Source organism: Grammomys surdaster, unplaced genomic scaffold (genome assembly GCF_004785775.1).
Source record: "Grammomys surdaster isolate TR1022 unplaced genomic scaffold, NIH_TR_1.0 188, whole genome shotgun sequence".
Taxonomy (NCBI): domain Eukaryota; kingdom Metazoa; phylum Chordata; class Mammalia; order Rodentia; family Muridae; genus Grammomys; species Grammomys surdaster.
The window spans coordinates 10,966,596-10,982,974 of NW_021604633.1; the positions used below are offsets into that span (position 1 = coordinate 10,966,596).

General features: G+C 42.0%; 1 protein-coding gene and 1 pseudogene across 2 annotated transcripts in view; one reads left to right on the forward strand and one right to left on the reverse strand.

The window, feature by feature from the left end:
• Nucleotides 1–11,046: 11,046 nt before the first annotated feature.
• On the reverse strand, nucleotides 11,047–11,165 carry LOC114622491 (annotated as a pseudogene).
• Nucleotides 11,166–14,914: 3,749 nt separating this feature from the next.
• The window catches only part of Crppa (CDP-L-ribitol pyrophosphorylase A), a 255,107-nt gene continuing 253,642 nt past the window's right edge, over nucleotides 14,915–16,379 (forward strand). For both annotated transcript variants that reach the window (XM_028768829.1, XM_028768830.1), the window contains exon 1: nucleotides 14,915–15,485. In XM_028768829.1, coding sequence (XP_028624662.1) covers nucleotides 15,235–15,485 — 251 coding nt within the window. In that variant the 5' untranslated portion in view covers nucleotides 14,915–15,234. The remainder of the gene's footprint in view (nucleotides 15,486–16,379) is intronic.

The window sequence follows — 16,379 nt, forward strand, 5'->3', positions numbered from 1 at the left end:
GTTTGTTTTGTTACATTTTGGGAAAGTGAACACATTTTATCCCTGCCCTGACACTCTTGAGGATCAATTCAGAGCAATGGACTAAGTAATTTGGCAGAAGAAGTTTAAGACAGCATAAGATTCAGACTGTGGATGGTTACTGCTCAGTTCTTTCCGCCTGGTTTATAGTGAGAATGGCGGGAAAAATGTGAAGAGGAAAATATACAGTTTGGCAGGGAAAGGAGCACAAGCACATTGAAACTTGCTCACAAGGCGGGGCAGACAGAGCGGCTATACCTGGCAAAAAGATTAGTGCCAGTAAGGACTTTATTCTAGGGCAATTGGAAAGGTGTCTTGAAAGAAAGACGATCAACTCCTGTATTGCATTAATTGCAAACTCATTTGAAAATTTTTCCCTTCAAAAGAGTGTCTGATCAAAGAGTGAACAGACAATGCCATGGCAGTGGTCCCCTGCTTGGATATGGCTGCCTAGGGATGTTTCCCAGGGCTTAGCTGTGCCAGAGGTTGCCACACCTGTGGGAAAAGGAAATCTAGATACCTGACAAATTTGGCAACAGAACTTAGTTTCTCTGCGTGATGCTGATACTGTAGATGTACACAATGCTAGAGTAAAAGAGTTACTGGGGCTTACTTCAAAGACCCAGAAAAATGCTGGCAAAGCTATGCAAAGTGGGCAGGGTCAACTTTCTTGTGAAAAGGGTCTGTGAGACCTATGTCTGGAGCTTTGAGTCTGTATCCTAAGTAGTAAAGAAACTAGTAGAACATAGACTATCTGCCAAAGGGAGCTCCAGGCCCTGGCAATAGCAGGCACAGGAGGGAGGCCCTTTGTGGCATAGGCCAAAAGACAATGCAGCCATGACTGATCATGTCTGTTGGTGTCTACGTAATGCTACCATGTGCCCAGATTCAGGGTTTAGTGTTTACTCTTCTGGGATTTAATTTTGCTTTAGTCCTGTATTTCTTTGCTCCTGTTATGCCATTTTTGCATTAGGAGTATTTATCAAATATCATGTATGTCTGAAGTATAGAACCTATTTTTTTCCCCCTTCATTTTATAGGTTCTCACACTAAGAAATTGCCTGCCTTAGTTAGGGTTATTATTGCTGTGATGAAAGCCCATGACCAAAGCAACTTGAGGAGGAAATGGTTTGTTCAGCTTACACTTCTGTATCAACATTCATCATCAAAGGAATTTGGGACGGGAACTCAGGGCAGGAACCTGGAAGCAGGAGCTAAGGTAGAGGCCATGCAGCGGTGCTGTTTTTTTGGCTTGCCCATCAAGGCTTATTCAGGCGTTTTCTTATAGAACCCAGGACCACCAGCCCCAGCAATTGCCCCCAACACAATGGGCCAGGTCTTCCCACATCAATCACTAATTGAGAGTAAATGCCTTACAGTGTATCTTATGGAGGCATTTACTGAATTGAGGTTCCTTACTAAGGTAACACTAGCTTGTTTTAAGCTGACATAAAACTAACCAGCACACAATCTTAAGTCTCTAAAGAGCCTTTAGACTTTTTAATAGCATTGAAGCTATTAATACTGTAGGGAGCTTATAGTAGAAATGAATATATTTTGTATTATGAGATGACCATCAGTCTACGGGAGGCAGAAGAAGAATGTTATGGCTTAAATGTCCCCAACAGGCTCCTCTGAAAATGTCATATCTGGCTGGTGGCACTGTTTTGAGAGGTTGTGGAAGCTTGGTGATTGTGGTCTAACTAGCAGAGTAGAAGCTGGAGATGAGCTGTAAAAGTACAATCCACTTCCAATTTCCTCCTGAACAGTCTGTTTCCTGATCTATCAAGACACGAATAAGCCACACTTCAAATTCTTGCCATTGTGGGTGGAGCTATCCTAGCTGTCATACCTTTCTCATCTTGGTGGACTACATTCCCTGAATCTGTGAGCCTAAATAATATTATCTTTTAAAAGTTGCTTCTATCAGAGACATTGTCACTGTAATGACAGAAGTAACTAATGAAGATGTTTTCCATACTCAATGCCTTTAATTCTGTCTAGAAGAGTGTGTTCTAAGAGATATTGCTTACTGTTAATTTAAAAAATGTGATTTTGTGGGGGAGGAGGAGAGAGATTTTGGCAATATGTTATAAAATACCAATTAAAATGTCCACCTTCACTATAAAGAGTACTGAAAACAGAATAGAAAAACTGTTCTCTTTTAACACAAGTATTCTTCTGACTTAGAATCACAGCCTCTCACTTCTGACCTGTCACTAATTTCCGGTTTGATTCCTCTAAAGGTGGAACAATAGTAGCTTTTGTCTCACAGAACAGTTGTGAGATGTAAAAGAAATGATTCTCTAGCCACGTGGTACTGTAGCATGCTATATGTTCAATAATGCAGCATGTTCTGTAAGTGTATACCATCCCATATAAGCAGACACCTCCAAAGTCAGTGCTCAGCTTGACGTGTAACACTACTCTTTGTTGTAAAGTCAGGATTTCCGAGTGTGTAAATATCTAGTGTGGCACTTACTGACAGGTGTTCCTCAAATGAGCCCTACCAAGCATCCATATCAGACTCTGATTAGTATGTGCACCTGTACAAACCCCAAGGCTAATTCTGATATGTTACCCAATAAGAGCTACTAATGTGGGTCATGTGTCAAGAAAGACCTGGGCTTGTTTTTATTTCCCATATCACTAGTTTACTATAGAAAATTACTTTGACCTTAACTGCTGCTATTATAGTTTAAATTTTTCTCTTAGTCGTGACCATGCCATTTTGTAATACTCTGGTTTTTCTTCATCTCTTCTCTAAGTGATCGCCCCTTCCCTGGAAATCATATGGAGGACACAACACAAACTGCCATCATGTCATGGACAACTGGACTGAGAACCAGGCTAACCAGTTCATGCCCCTTCATGTTTCCACCCTGTAAAGCCTACCGACTGCAATGCCATGGTCCTCTGTGATGCCCACTCCCCAGAGCTCTGTCTTCTTTTCCTTCAGCTTTCTGTAATAAAATACTTTTTTTTTTTCTAAGCTGATATGCTTTGAGGTCCATGAATTTCCTACCTCATAATTTTTCAGACAAGAACCTAGAGGCCTTTGGTTTAGTAGAACATTTCTGTGACCACGTGTGTCCTACACCGTAACTCCCAAGTTGAAAGTTCACCTCCACACTATGAAAGGCTCCATGGCTCTCAAAGACACTCCCAAATTTCCCATATTTCTGATGATGTTCCACAATCATGAGGTGTGGAAATCATATTAAGGTCTTATCATGGTTTGTACATCAAAGGGCTCTACTTCCTGTCTCTGAGAACTCAAGCATTTGGGGTCAAATGGAAGGTTGTATTTTAGTTCTTTGAGGAACCTCCACAATGATTTCCATAAATACTAGACTAATTTACATACCCATCAACAAATATTAGGGTTCCGTTTGGTTCATAGTCTCACCAATAATTGTTATTTGTTTTCTTGATGATGGTCATTCTGACTAGGATGAGGTGGAATCTAGACAGAGTTTTAAGTTTATATTCTTGAAAGGTTGTGAGGTTAACATTTTTTATGTTTATTGATCACCTGTACTTCACTTTTTGTGAACTGTCTGCTCATTTCATTAGATTATTTAGCAATTGAATTGTTTGTTCTAGTGTTTAATTTTTGAGTTCTTTCTTAATTCTAGATATTAATCATCTGCCCAGTATATTTTGAGTGAGATTTTTCTCCTATTCTGTAGACTGTCTTTTCACTGATTGCTTTCTTTCCTACCTAATTTCATAAGGTCTTGTTTGTGGGTCATGGACATTATTTCCTAAGTGATTGGAAAATTCTCACCTTGTCAATATTTTGAGTTGTTTCTCTAAGTTTTTCCTCTAAGAGTAGCTGATTTTCACATCTTACATGAATTGTTTTGTTTTGTTTTCACTTTGAATTTCTTTTCACCCAGGGTGAGAGACAGGGAACTAACTTGATGTCTGTATCTTCTCTGCATTTTGTTTTGTCAGCACCATTAGCTGAAACAGCTCCCTGTTTTCTTTCTTTGGTGCCCTTGTCAAGATCACATGACTGTTGTTACATGTGAGTTTATGTCTGAGTCTTCCATTCTAGTCCATTGATCTACACAGACAGGGGCCATTACCATACTCTGCTCGTTACCATGGCTCTAAAGTGCAACTTGAAACCAGCAGTATTCATTTTGCTCAAGATTGCTCTGGTTATCCAGGAAATTTTCTGCTTTCATATTAGTTTCAAGATACTATTTCTGTAAAAAAAAAGATTGACATGATATTGACTCTGTAAAATTTTCTTTTTTCGTGGTAAAGCCATTTTCCCAATATTAATTCTGCTGAACTATGAGCATGTGAATTCTTTCTATTTTGTAGTGTTTGTTGGAATCTCATTCTTCAGGGTCTTAGCTTTTGTTGTGTAGATCTTTATTTCCTTGGTTAGATTTATGTTAGTTTTGTATACTGTCCCTTTGTAAACTTTTTATCAGATCTAAGTGTTTCTGGTAGAATGTTTAAGGTTTCCTGTAGATAAAATCATATCCCCAAGTAAGGATACATAGACCTTTCATTTTTCTATTTGTCTGTCTTTTATTTCATGGTCTTTTCTTATGTTCAAGCTAAGATGACCATCATTGTCTGGTTCCCTATTTTAGTTGAAATGCTTTGAGTTGTTCACCATTAGTACATTGTAGCTTATGAGTCTGTTACATACAGCTTTCATTATGTTAAGATATAGTCCTTCTGCTACTGTTTTGCTTTAGTTTCTTTCTTATAGCCTTTATTCAGAAGGAACATTGGATTTTGTCAGAATCCTTTTGTGTATCTATTGAGGTGATTATATGATTTCTGTCCTTGAGTTCACCTGTAATCATCCACACTTATTGATTCACATATTTTAAACCTCTGCACTCTTAGAATGAAGTCTTGTTATATATGAGATCTGACGGTTTTTAAATGTTCCACCTGTAGCTTTCCTCACAGGACTGTGTGCTGACTAGTTTTATGTCAACTTGATACAAACTAGAGTCACAGGAGGGGAGAGAGCCTCAATTAAAAAAAAAAAACACCTCCATAAGATCTGGCTATAGGCAGGCTGGAAGGGCATTTTCTTAGTGATTGATATGGAAGGGCTCAGATCATTTTGGGTGGCATCCCCTCGAGTTAGGTGGTTCCTGATTCTATAAGAAAGCAAGCTGAAGTCACTTCCATAGCCTTCTTGGTAGCCTTCCTCATCCCAAATATTTGACATATCCTAGAGATGCCACCCACCTTTCCACCCCTGACACTCATTCTCCTGGCTCTCTGGCCCTCTCTCCTGGCTCTCCTCCATCTGATCCTGCCCTCTCTATCTCTTCTTCCACCCATTTTCCTTCTTCTGTCTGCCTCCTATGACAATTTCATTCCCTCTTCTAAGTGAGAGTCAAGCAGTCTTGGTTGGGCCTTCTTGTTTAGCTTCTTTGGGTCAGTGCAGTGTAGAGTGGGTATCATACACTTTATGCCTAATATCTACTTATAGGTAAGTACGTACCATACATGTTCTTTTGGCATTTTCTAGTTCTATTCATTTGCCTGCAAAATTCATGATGTCCTTTTGTTTTTTAATAGTTGAATAATATTTCATTATAAATAAACTATAATTTCCCTATCCATTCTTCAGATGAGGTGTATTTGTGTTGTTTCCAGTTTTTGACTATTATGAATAAAGCTGCTACGAACATAGTGGAGCCTGGGTCTTTGTGGTGTGTTTGATCATCTTTTGAGTATATGCCCATGAACAGTATAGCTGAGTCTTCAGATACAACTATTTCCAAATGGATTTACGGAGTTGTTGTAGAATTTCGCACTCCCACCAGCAATGAAGGAACATTCCCCTTGTTCCACATCCTCCCCAGCATGAGTCTTGAGTGTTTGATCTTAGCCATTCTGATGGTTGTAATATGGACTCTCAGTGTTGTTTTGATTTGCATTTCCCTGATGACTAAGGTTGCTGAACATTTCTTTCAGTGCTTCTTGGTCACAAGATTTCTTTGTTAAGAACTCTGTTCAACTCTGTACACCATTTTTTAAATTAGGTTATTTGGTTTGCTGGCTTCTAACTTCTTGAGATCTTTATATATTTTAGATTTTAGCCTTTTGTTGGGTGTAGGATTAGTGGAGATTTTTTCCCCCAATCTGTAGGCTGCTGTTTGGTCCTCTTGACATTGTCCTTTGCCTTACAGAAGCTTTTCAGTTTCATGAGGTCTTATTAATCAATTGTTGATCTTAGAGCCTGAGCCACTGGTGTTCTGTTCAGGAAATTATCCCCTGTACCAATGTGTTCCAAGGCCATTCCCACTTCTTCTTCTATTAGATTTAGTTTGTCCAATTCTATGTCTTTAATCCACTTAGACCTGTGTTCTGTGCAAGTTCAGAGGGCAGTGTTTCACAACATTCCCCTCCATTCTCCAGCAGTTCTCACACTCTTTCAGCCTCTTCCATGTTGTTTCCTGAGCATTGGGTACTTGATGAAAAATATCCCATTTAGTGATGAGCGCCCAGTACCTTCCTTGACCTTTGGCTGCACCTCTGCATTGACATTTGTCCAATTCAGAAAGTATCTTCCCTGAGAAACGTTGAAAGCAGTTCTTGCCTATAAATATGAACAAACATATTGAGAAGGTAACTTGACAACATGTTCATTTAGCAAAATAGTGATAACTGGTTCTCTCAATGGGGCCTATGATCTCCCCAGATATGCATTTTTGACAAGGATTACATCACCAGGCTTGGAATTCCCTCCTGTGGAGGAGGGTTCAAACTCTATAAAAACAAGTCATTACAGTCATGCTGCCATTGTATGAGTGGGCGTTATTGCCCAGGAAGGTTGATATTGTTACAGTCAGAGTCTTTCATTAAGTAAGCCTGTTGATGTGTTTTCGCCTCAGAAATCTGCTCAGCATTTTCCAGCACAATGAAAGCTATCCAGCAGCAATGAACTTACCCAGTCATTTAAAAATTGATCTGTCTATGTCCTGCAGCCCAAGCATGTAGTATCTTCAGCAATAGGGTTTTACCATGAACACATCTGGAACATTCATGGCATTTCTCATCTATTTGCTTTTTCTGCAGAGAATTTTTGGTTTTTAGCATTTATTATAGTTTTCTAACTATTTTTATCTTGATGACAACCACAAATAATATTTCTAACTGAACTTCTGCATTTATTTGTTGCTAGTATTTAGAACCACACTCTTTGGTGTGGCAACCCTGAATCTTTGTATTACATATAATATCTTTTAACTTAATAATTATTTTTAATACTTTTCTGTGTCAGCATATTTTGTGAGTAAAAATCTTTTTTCTTCCTAGAAAAAAAAAAAAGGAAAAGCAAAGAAAGCAGGCTGAGCAACCCTTGTGGAGCAAGGCAGTAAGCAGGGCCCCTCCATGGCTTCTGCATGGGCTCCTACCTCTAGGCTTGTAGCCTGTTTGTACTTTTGCACTGACTTCCTTTGATGATGAACAGCAATATGGAATGTAACCCCCCCAAAAATCCCTTTCTCCAAAACTTGCTTTTGTACATGGAGTTTTATCTCAGCAACAGTAACTCTAACAAGAGCCAGCTGCTTTCTTTGTGCCACACAGCACTGACGTTGTATTTTCACTTGCTTTACATTCTGAGAAATGTTATAATTTCTGTTTTATTTACTTGATGTATCGTTCACCAGTAAATGTCTTTGAGCTTCCATCTTGATGAAGATTTCTAGTTTTATCCTATTGTGACCAGATAAAGACAAGAAACTGTTTCAATTTTCCTATATTTGGTGAAACGTCTCTTCTATTCATGGGTGCTCAGTGCATGTTAAGAATTGTAATGTCTTCTTAATGAATGGTTCCTTTAGTCAGTATAAAGTGACTATGGTAAAAAAAAATCTCTTTTAATTAATTTTGATTTGGAGTCTATCTTATCATAAATAGTAGCCAGCCTTCCTTGACTTCTACTTCTGTTACCTTTGAATAACTTTTTCATGTTTTCTCAATAAGGTTGTGTTTGGTTTTGAGGGCAAGTTGTGTCTCTATGCCAACAATTAGTCTTATCTTTTTTTTTTGTCTAGTTTGCTAGTTTGCCTTCTGATGGGTCTATTAACACTCAATTGAATGGTATTGAAAGGTGTGTATTAATTTCTATTATTTTATTGATTTTGCCTTTTTAAAAATTTTTTTTTGTACAGCACCATGAATGTGTTTACCTTTATTGTCAGTCCAACGAATTCATTCATGAAAACTGGAGTCCACAGATTTGGCAAGATTATCTGGCCAGGGAGTTCCAGGGTTCTGCCTGCTTCCTACCTTGTCCATCCACTGTAGTACTGGGTGTACAGAACCGTGCCATTTCCTTCGCCCACTTTTAAGTATCCTTTTTAGGGCTGGATTAGTGGCAATGGGTTTCCTAAGTTTATTGTTACTATGGAAACTTTTCCTTTCTTCTTTAATTATGATAAATCATTTTGCTGGATTGCTGGCTACAGTAATCTAGGCTGACAACTAATTGTCTTTTGGACCTTGGTTAGTTTTTATTTTCAGCTTGACACAACCTAGAGCCACTTTGGAGGGATTCACCATTTTCAGCAGAAGACTCGCCTTGCCAGACTGGTTGTGAGGAATTGTCTTGACTGATGACAGATGTGGAAAGGACTAATACATCATGAGCTCCTCGCTTTTGGAGTTTCTGTTGAGACATTGTCTATAGTTCTGATAGCTTTTCTTCTTACATGTGACTTGGTGCTTCTCTTGCAGTTGCATTCTGTATGTTTAGTTGGGTTATTATCTAACATGGACGTTTGTCTCTTGTCTGACTGCTGTTTTGTAACAAATGCCTCCAGAATATGTGCATGCATGCTTATTGCTTTCCCTAAATTTGGAATATTTACTGAGACAATTTACTGGATGTATTATTTATGGCTTTAGCCCCATTTATTTAAAAGCTTCATATGTTCATGGTGGTCAGGCTTTCTTATTTTCATTTCTGTCAGTTTCTGAGTTTGTTTATTTGGTTTTCCATTCCTGATATGCTCTCTTCCACTTGTTCCATGGTGTATGGGTGAGTGTGTGGTGAATGTATGTCAGAGTACAGGTTAAGTGTACAGGTATGAATATAAGGAGGACAGAGGGAGGCACAGCGCCTTCCTCTATTTTTGTTTTCCCCTCTATTATTCTTTGCCTTATTGCCTTGAAACAGGCAGAGCCTCTAACTGAACTCCTGGCTCAATATTTTGGCTAGGTTGGCTGACAAGTGAGCTTCTGGGATCTGTATGTCTCCATTGCTCTGTACTTAGGTTATCTGTCTTTTTTTTAAAATCTTTATCCTAGTTCTTTGTGAATTTTATACCATGCACCCCAATCCCCCTCATCTCCCCCTCTCTTCATACCCGACCTCCACTTTTGTAACCTCCTCCCAACATAGGGGAAAAGATTCTCATTGTGGAAGCTGTAGTGTGTCACAGTTTGTCCCACAGTATATCCTTTAGTCCACACTTCTTTGCTTGCAAAATGTCCTTTGCAATGAGGTCTTTGGTTTCTGCTCTGCTATCAGTACTAGAACCTCACCCGGACTCCTCTTATATATATCCTGTTGTTGTCCTGTGTCATAGAGATCCTGTAGTTTTGGATCTGTAGGACCAGCTTCTTTCTGGACTCCAGCAGTTCATTGATGGGATAGATGTTGGGGTACACCAATTCAAAGCCCTGGAAATGGGGCTGAGAGGTCCTCAGCTGGTCAGCCTGCTGGCTCTCCTGCTCTAATGCCCTCAGGCCTTTCTCATCAGCAACTCCTGAAACCAGGGGCAGCTCTGTCCTGCTGCCCAGGGGAGATGCCAGGCCCTTTCTCCTGAGTGTTGCAGCCAGTGAGGGTCAGGGCCAGTCCTTTCACTCTCATAATCCTGGGGCCAGCTCTCCCACCTGCCACAGGTGGCAAGGAATGAGGAGAAGGAGGACAGTGTTGCTCCCTAATCTACACCACCACACAGCAAACAAGAGACACTCACTCTCCTGTGGTTGCACACCCTAGGACCGGCTCACCTACAACTCCCACATCCAGGCCCAGTGCTACTATGCTGCTCAAGTGTGGTGCAGGGCCTGTTCTCCCGAGTGCTGCAGTAGGTAAGGGACAGGTCAAGCTTTCCCACACTGATGACATCCAGGCTAGGTCTCCTTCCTGTTGTAAGTGGCAAGGTTGTGAGAGGTGAAAGGATTCTCTACCTTGCCAGTGTCACTACATGGCAGAAAAGGGATGGGGTCATCTCTTCCATGATTTTGTCCTTGGGCTGGTTCACCACCAGTATAAGCTTTACTGTGCTGCCCAGGCGAGGTACAGAGGTCACTCTTGTGAGTGCTGCAGCTGGTGAGGGGCAGAGACAGCTCTCCTGCTCTCGTGACCCCAGGGGCAGGTCTTCCACTTGCCACAGGTAATAAGGGGTGAGGGGAAGGGAAGCATCTCTTTCTTGTCCATGGCGTCTCGTGGGAGACAAGTCCCCCGCTCATACCCTCCGGGCCGGCTCGCCTGCAAGTCCTGTAACGTGCAGAGACTGCTTTCTCAAGCACTGCAGCTGGCTAGTGGGCAGACTCAGCTCCCCTGCTCTCACACACCCAGGGGCAGCTCTTCCACAACGGCCAGGTGAGGGGTGGGGCCAGTTCTGCATAGCTCTCAGACATGAGCATGTTCCTGGGCAGCATCCCAGACCAGGGACATTGCCTGACCTTTGGTGGTAACAGACCCAAGCTGCTGCAGGGTCATGGACTCAAACATGGCCCCCAGTGGCAGCACAGGCCCGGACCCCACCATGCTCCCTGGTGGCATCACCACTTACTCACATTAGGCTGTTCTTCCCTACCTTCAAGTCTCCAGTTTTGTCTCTCTTCATTGTACCCATATCCTTCTGTTTCTGTTTCTCTTCCATTTCTCCACCACATGCTTGCTTCTCTTAGTGGTGCCTAGGTTATGTCTTATGTCAAGCAAGGGACATTTTGGGCATGGTCTGCCCCCTCAGGCCTTTGTGGTGTCAGACTAGTGGTCATCTCATGTTCTTTCCAGGGATTAGTCTACTAATCATACATATGTTCACAGGTCAGAACATAGCCTCTCTCCTTTCTGCCACCTACTGACACACATGTGATACAGCAGACACACCTGCAGTGCCTCTGGGGACAGTGGTTACCTGTCTTTTTACATGAGTGCTGAGGATTAGAACCTGTGCAACATGTGCTTTTACTCACCAACCTATCCCCTTAATATCTCAGATGACGGTCAGGTGCTGTGTCGGTTTGAATAGGAATGGTCCCCATAGACTTATGTGTTTGAATGCTTGGTCCATAGTGATTGCACTATTAGGAGGTGTGTCCTTGTTAGAGTAGATGTAGCTTTGTTGGAGGAAGTATGTCATTGTGGGGGAGGGTTTTGAAGTCTCATATGATCAAGCTATGCCTAGTGTGGCATTCCTTTTCCTGCTGTCTGCTGATCTAGAGTAGAACTCTCAGCTCCTCCAGCACCATGTCTGCCTGCATGCCATCATGCTTTCTGCCATGATGATAATGGACTAAACCTCTGAACCTATAAGCCAGCCCCAATGAAATGTTTTCCTTTATAAGAGTTGCTATGGTCATGGTGTCTCTTCATAGCAATAGAAACCCTAAGACAGGTGCTATAAATTGATTCAAGAGGAATTTGCATCTGTTACTGTGAGCATATTGAATAGAATCTATTGCTTATGTCCATATAATTTACATAAGAGATTGCTTTTACTGTATATGCGTAAAAACTGTGGTTTGTCCTTTTGCTCGCCAGTAGTTAATCTGCTACATTTTGTTTATATACAGCATATGGGATCTAAGGATTCTTAGTCACAAGATCAAAATTACTATATTTTCTCTAAGAACAAATCTTAACCAATGCTGCCTGACACTATAACTTGTCAATTTTTGATTATGGAAAATGTTCCTATAGTAATTGATAAGGCAAATCAGTTTCAATTATGAGAATGAACAGGTTTCTCTGTTTTCATTCCTGAATGAATGATTGTGTTTAATCCTATCCGCCCTTTCTACTACCTTACCTTTCTCTACTCCCCATACAGATTGTCCCTCTTGGTCCACTTCAACATTTCCTGTGTATGAGAGAGAATGCAACTTGACATGATCCCTGGGTCTTTCTACTCTCTGCAAATGCCATGACACTGTTTTCTTCTTCATGGCTAAATATTCCATTATGAATGTATCATACGTTCTTTATTCATGCTTCTCTTGGACAGCTAGGCCAATTCTGTGTCTATAAAATTATGAATATTGCCTTGATTAACATGGTATGCACATTATTGTAATTCTGAATTTCCTCAGGAATGCACAGGAATAATCCAGCTTGGTCGTATAGTAGTCCACTTTTTAATTTTCATGGAACTTCTATAAGTCCATGAAAACTTCTTAGAAGAAGAAATTTTCTTTTAAGTTCTTGTTAACTAAGTTCTAAGTTCTAAGTTAACTTCTTCTAAGTCTTTGTGGTTGTTTGAATAGGTTCCCATACACTCATGTGTGTGGATGCTTGGCTTATAGGGAGTGGCACTATTGTAGAGAGAATATCTTGTGTACTGTATGGATGCGTCACCTGTCAATTAAAACAAAACAAAACAAAACAAAATAAAACAAAACAAAATAAAACATATGGCCTATAGGAAAGAGGGGAATAGAAGGTAGGACATCAACTAGGCAGAAAGAGTTGTGGAATAGAGCGAGGTGGGAAGATTTGTAGGGGAAAAGGTGAGGAGAACAGACCCATGGTACCTCAGTCGAGGTAACTAGTCATGTGGCAGAATATAGATTAGCATAAATGGGTTATTTTAAGTTATTAATTAGGGAACAAGCCTGGCTATATGGTAAATATATTTTGAGTCTGAGTTGTTATTCTGGGAGCTTGGGGCCAAGGCAAATGCACATTATTAGGAGGTCTGAAATGCACATTATTAGAAGGTCTGATCTTAATAGAGTAGGTCTAGCCTTGTTGGAGGAAGTACATCAGTGTGGGCAGGCTTTGAGGTCTCATATGCTTGAGCGATGCCCAGTGTGGCCCACATCTTCCCTTCTGCTGCCTGCAGTTCAAGATGTAGAACTCTCATCTTCTCTAGCACTGTGTTTGCCTGCATGCCTCCCTGCTTCTCACCATGACTATATTGGAGTAAAACTCTGAAGCTGTAAACCAACCCTAATTAAATGTTTTCTTTTATAAGAGTAGCTGTGGTCATGGCGTCTCTTCACGACAATAAAATTCTAACTAAAACAGTACTATAGAACTAGGCTAGTTTAAATTTCCACCACGAGCAAACCAGTCTTCTTTGCCTGCATTTTGACAGCACTTTTTATTTTTCTTATAAAAGTTTCATCCTTTTGGGTGGCTTGCTCCATAAACCATGTGTTCCTCATTCCACAAACTCTACACTTACCATATCCTAGCATAATAAAACTTAATGATTAACACCACCAGACACATAAATAATATACCCCTTTGCACAGATTTAAAAAAAAATTTAACCACCAACCACTTTGGGAAGACCAAAAGCCATGGGTTTTATGGAGGCCAGTTTCCCTGATCCTCTGCCTCTGGTGCTTTCTGCCTACTGAGCACTCTGCTGTCTCTGGGCTGGTCCCGGGGCTTCATAAGTACCACAATCCTTCTGTTAGCTCATACGAAGCAATGGAGCCTTCTTTAAAGTCTCCTTTGGGCAAGCTCTAACAAATGAAATACCCAACTCCCTAGCAAAGAGCTCTTTCCTAGAATCAACCAGTATTTCTGCACCCCGCTCCCCGACCCCCTCAGCTTCACTCTGTCTCTCAGTCTCTCTGCCTCACATACCCCTGTCTCCTGGAAAGGAAACATTCAGTATTGCAATACAAATAAGCAAGCTATAATGCTTCCTTTTCATCTCAGAGTCAAGAGTTCGACAAACTTCAGTTAGCACAGAAGCTGTCCATTAGTCATAATGAAAGCAACCAAAGAAAGTGCTTTAGACAAAACAGTAGACAAAAGAGGGTAAGAGAAGAGAATTTTTTATTTTTGTATGCTTTCAAATGGCAAAGTGGATAAAAATAATGATTTAATATTATAACTGGGTAATTTCAATCCTCAAGATTTTTTTATGACTCTAATTTAGCTATTGATGGGTGAAGATTGATAATATACATGGTCAAATCATTCCTTATCCTTTGTCATTATTCAATCAGCAATTCGTTCACTAAGTATTAGGCCCCTGTCATATTCCTGAAGCTGGGCATACAACCCAAACCAAAAGCAAAGCTAGGACATGCTCTTGTGAATTTTACATTTCAGATCCTGAAAACAATGGTGCTTGGCATTCAGAGTGCCCATTCTATTTCGTCAACATTTCCCAAAGGACAGTACTAAATAAAGGCTAGATGAGCACCAGGCCTGAAACTTCTCAACGGTCGTTGCACCTCTAAACCGAAGATTTATGGTTGCCTAGCCATCTCTGGCTGTGCAGACTTACACAAGTTACTTAGCACTCATGTTCCCCTGTCAGTGAAAATGACCACTAGAGTTTTGTTTTGGTTTTGTTTTTGTTAACGGGAGATGTGTGTTAATTATTCAGCAGTTAGTGTAGTTGCTGTCCTCCTCTTGCCCAACAGAATCACCTGCGGGAATTTGTCCTGGCTGCACACAATCAAATCTTAAAATCTGAGCGTGGAATACAGAGTTCAGGGACACTGTTTGGTGGTTCAAATTTGCAGACAGGTCTGAGAATCAACCTTGCAGTCGGGATTCTAGACTTTCCCTAGCCATCTTTACACTTGGTAGAATCACGGTGCATCTGTGGATAACCAAATTCTTAGGACCGAGATGCACACATCTGGGTCTTGAACTGTATGTATCTTGAATACAAATATTTCCCACTTATCTAGAATGGGGCCCGTGGCTGTGTTGTGCTTAGCTGCCTGTGTGTGACTGTCAAATTTGTAAGGACTGCCAGTGCTGCCTTAGCACGGCCTGCCCGGAGGGATAGAGGGAAGAGCAGGAAGAGCGCTGCCTTGGGGCGCTGGGCCCGGGCTGGGAAGACAGGCTTGTTGGCTCCCTCCGCGATCAGCACCCGAGGCCACCTTCCCTGAGTTCGCTCGGCGCGTTTCCTCGCCCAGCCCGACCCGTGATCGCGGCCTAGGGCCGGTGTTGGCGTCTTGCTCTCGGTTCCCATCTGCACCTTGAGCTTCTGCGCTCTGCTCGCTATGGAGCCCGGGCCGTGCAGCAGGCCCGCTGAGCCTGGGCATTGCGTGAGCGGCCCGGCGGGAGCGGACTCAGCGTTCCCGGCGTCCCCATTGTCCCCTGCCGGGGCGGAGCCCGGGAGTCGCCCTGGAACCGTGGCCGCCGTGCTGCCGGCTGGGGGTTGCGGGGAAAGGATGGGCGTCCGCACCCCGAAGCAGTTCTGCCGGGTTCTGGAGAGGCCGCTCATCAGCTACACTCTGCAGGCCATGGAGAGGTAACTGGCGCCGGCCATCTGCTCCCCAGAGCCCAGGATCATTCCTACAGGCGGCGTGGCGGGGAGCGCCGGGCCTGGGGCCCTGGCTAACCAGGGCATTGGGACCACTGGGACTTTAGGTTCCATCGCAGGCCCAGTGGGGCCGAGGAATCGCTGCTCTAGCAGCGCCTTGGGCACAATGCCACTACGCATGCGTGCATCGGAGAGTCCTAGCCGCACCTCCAGTTTCCTGAGCACACACTTTTCTTCTGGGAGTCAGGCCTGGCTAAATAACCAGGTAGCAGAGAGAAGGGGCAGGGTTAATGCCAGCCCTTCAGTAATGGGAAGGGATTGGATGGTGAGGTTGAGGCCAAGACCCCCTAGAAAAGACACTGAAGTTAATTAATTCCAGAAATAATGAGCAGTGTCAAGAAGGCTGTGAAGAAACTGTGAGAGGAGAAAAAGATGCGTCATTTGTGTTGTGATGTAGCCGAGGTGAGACTGGAAGGGAGGATTATAAAGGTGCTCAAGTGATGTAGGATCTATCTTTACGTCTTTGAAGTCAGATGGACAGCTATGGTGGCGCCTTAAACCTTGAATCAGACTGGTTACATTTCAAGAGAGATGCCAATATTTAGCATAAGTAACGATTACAGGAGACTTCCATAGAAACCACTGTCCTTGGCATTTTGTTCAGAAGAACAATTCCCAACATACTTCAAAAAGTCAAAGGGATAAAGTAATTTCTCACGAGATTATTTTACTTTCTGAGTATCGGCGTTTGGTAACTGGAAGTGTAAAGGGCTACAATCATCCTTGATTAGAGTAATCAAGACCAGTGGTTACATCCGAAACTCAGACCTGGAAACGATTCCAGTTACCACCCCTGTCTGTGTATTTTATTTCTCTGGATAG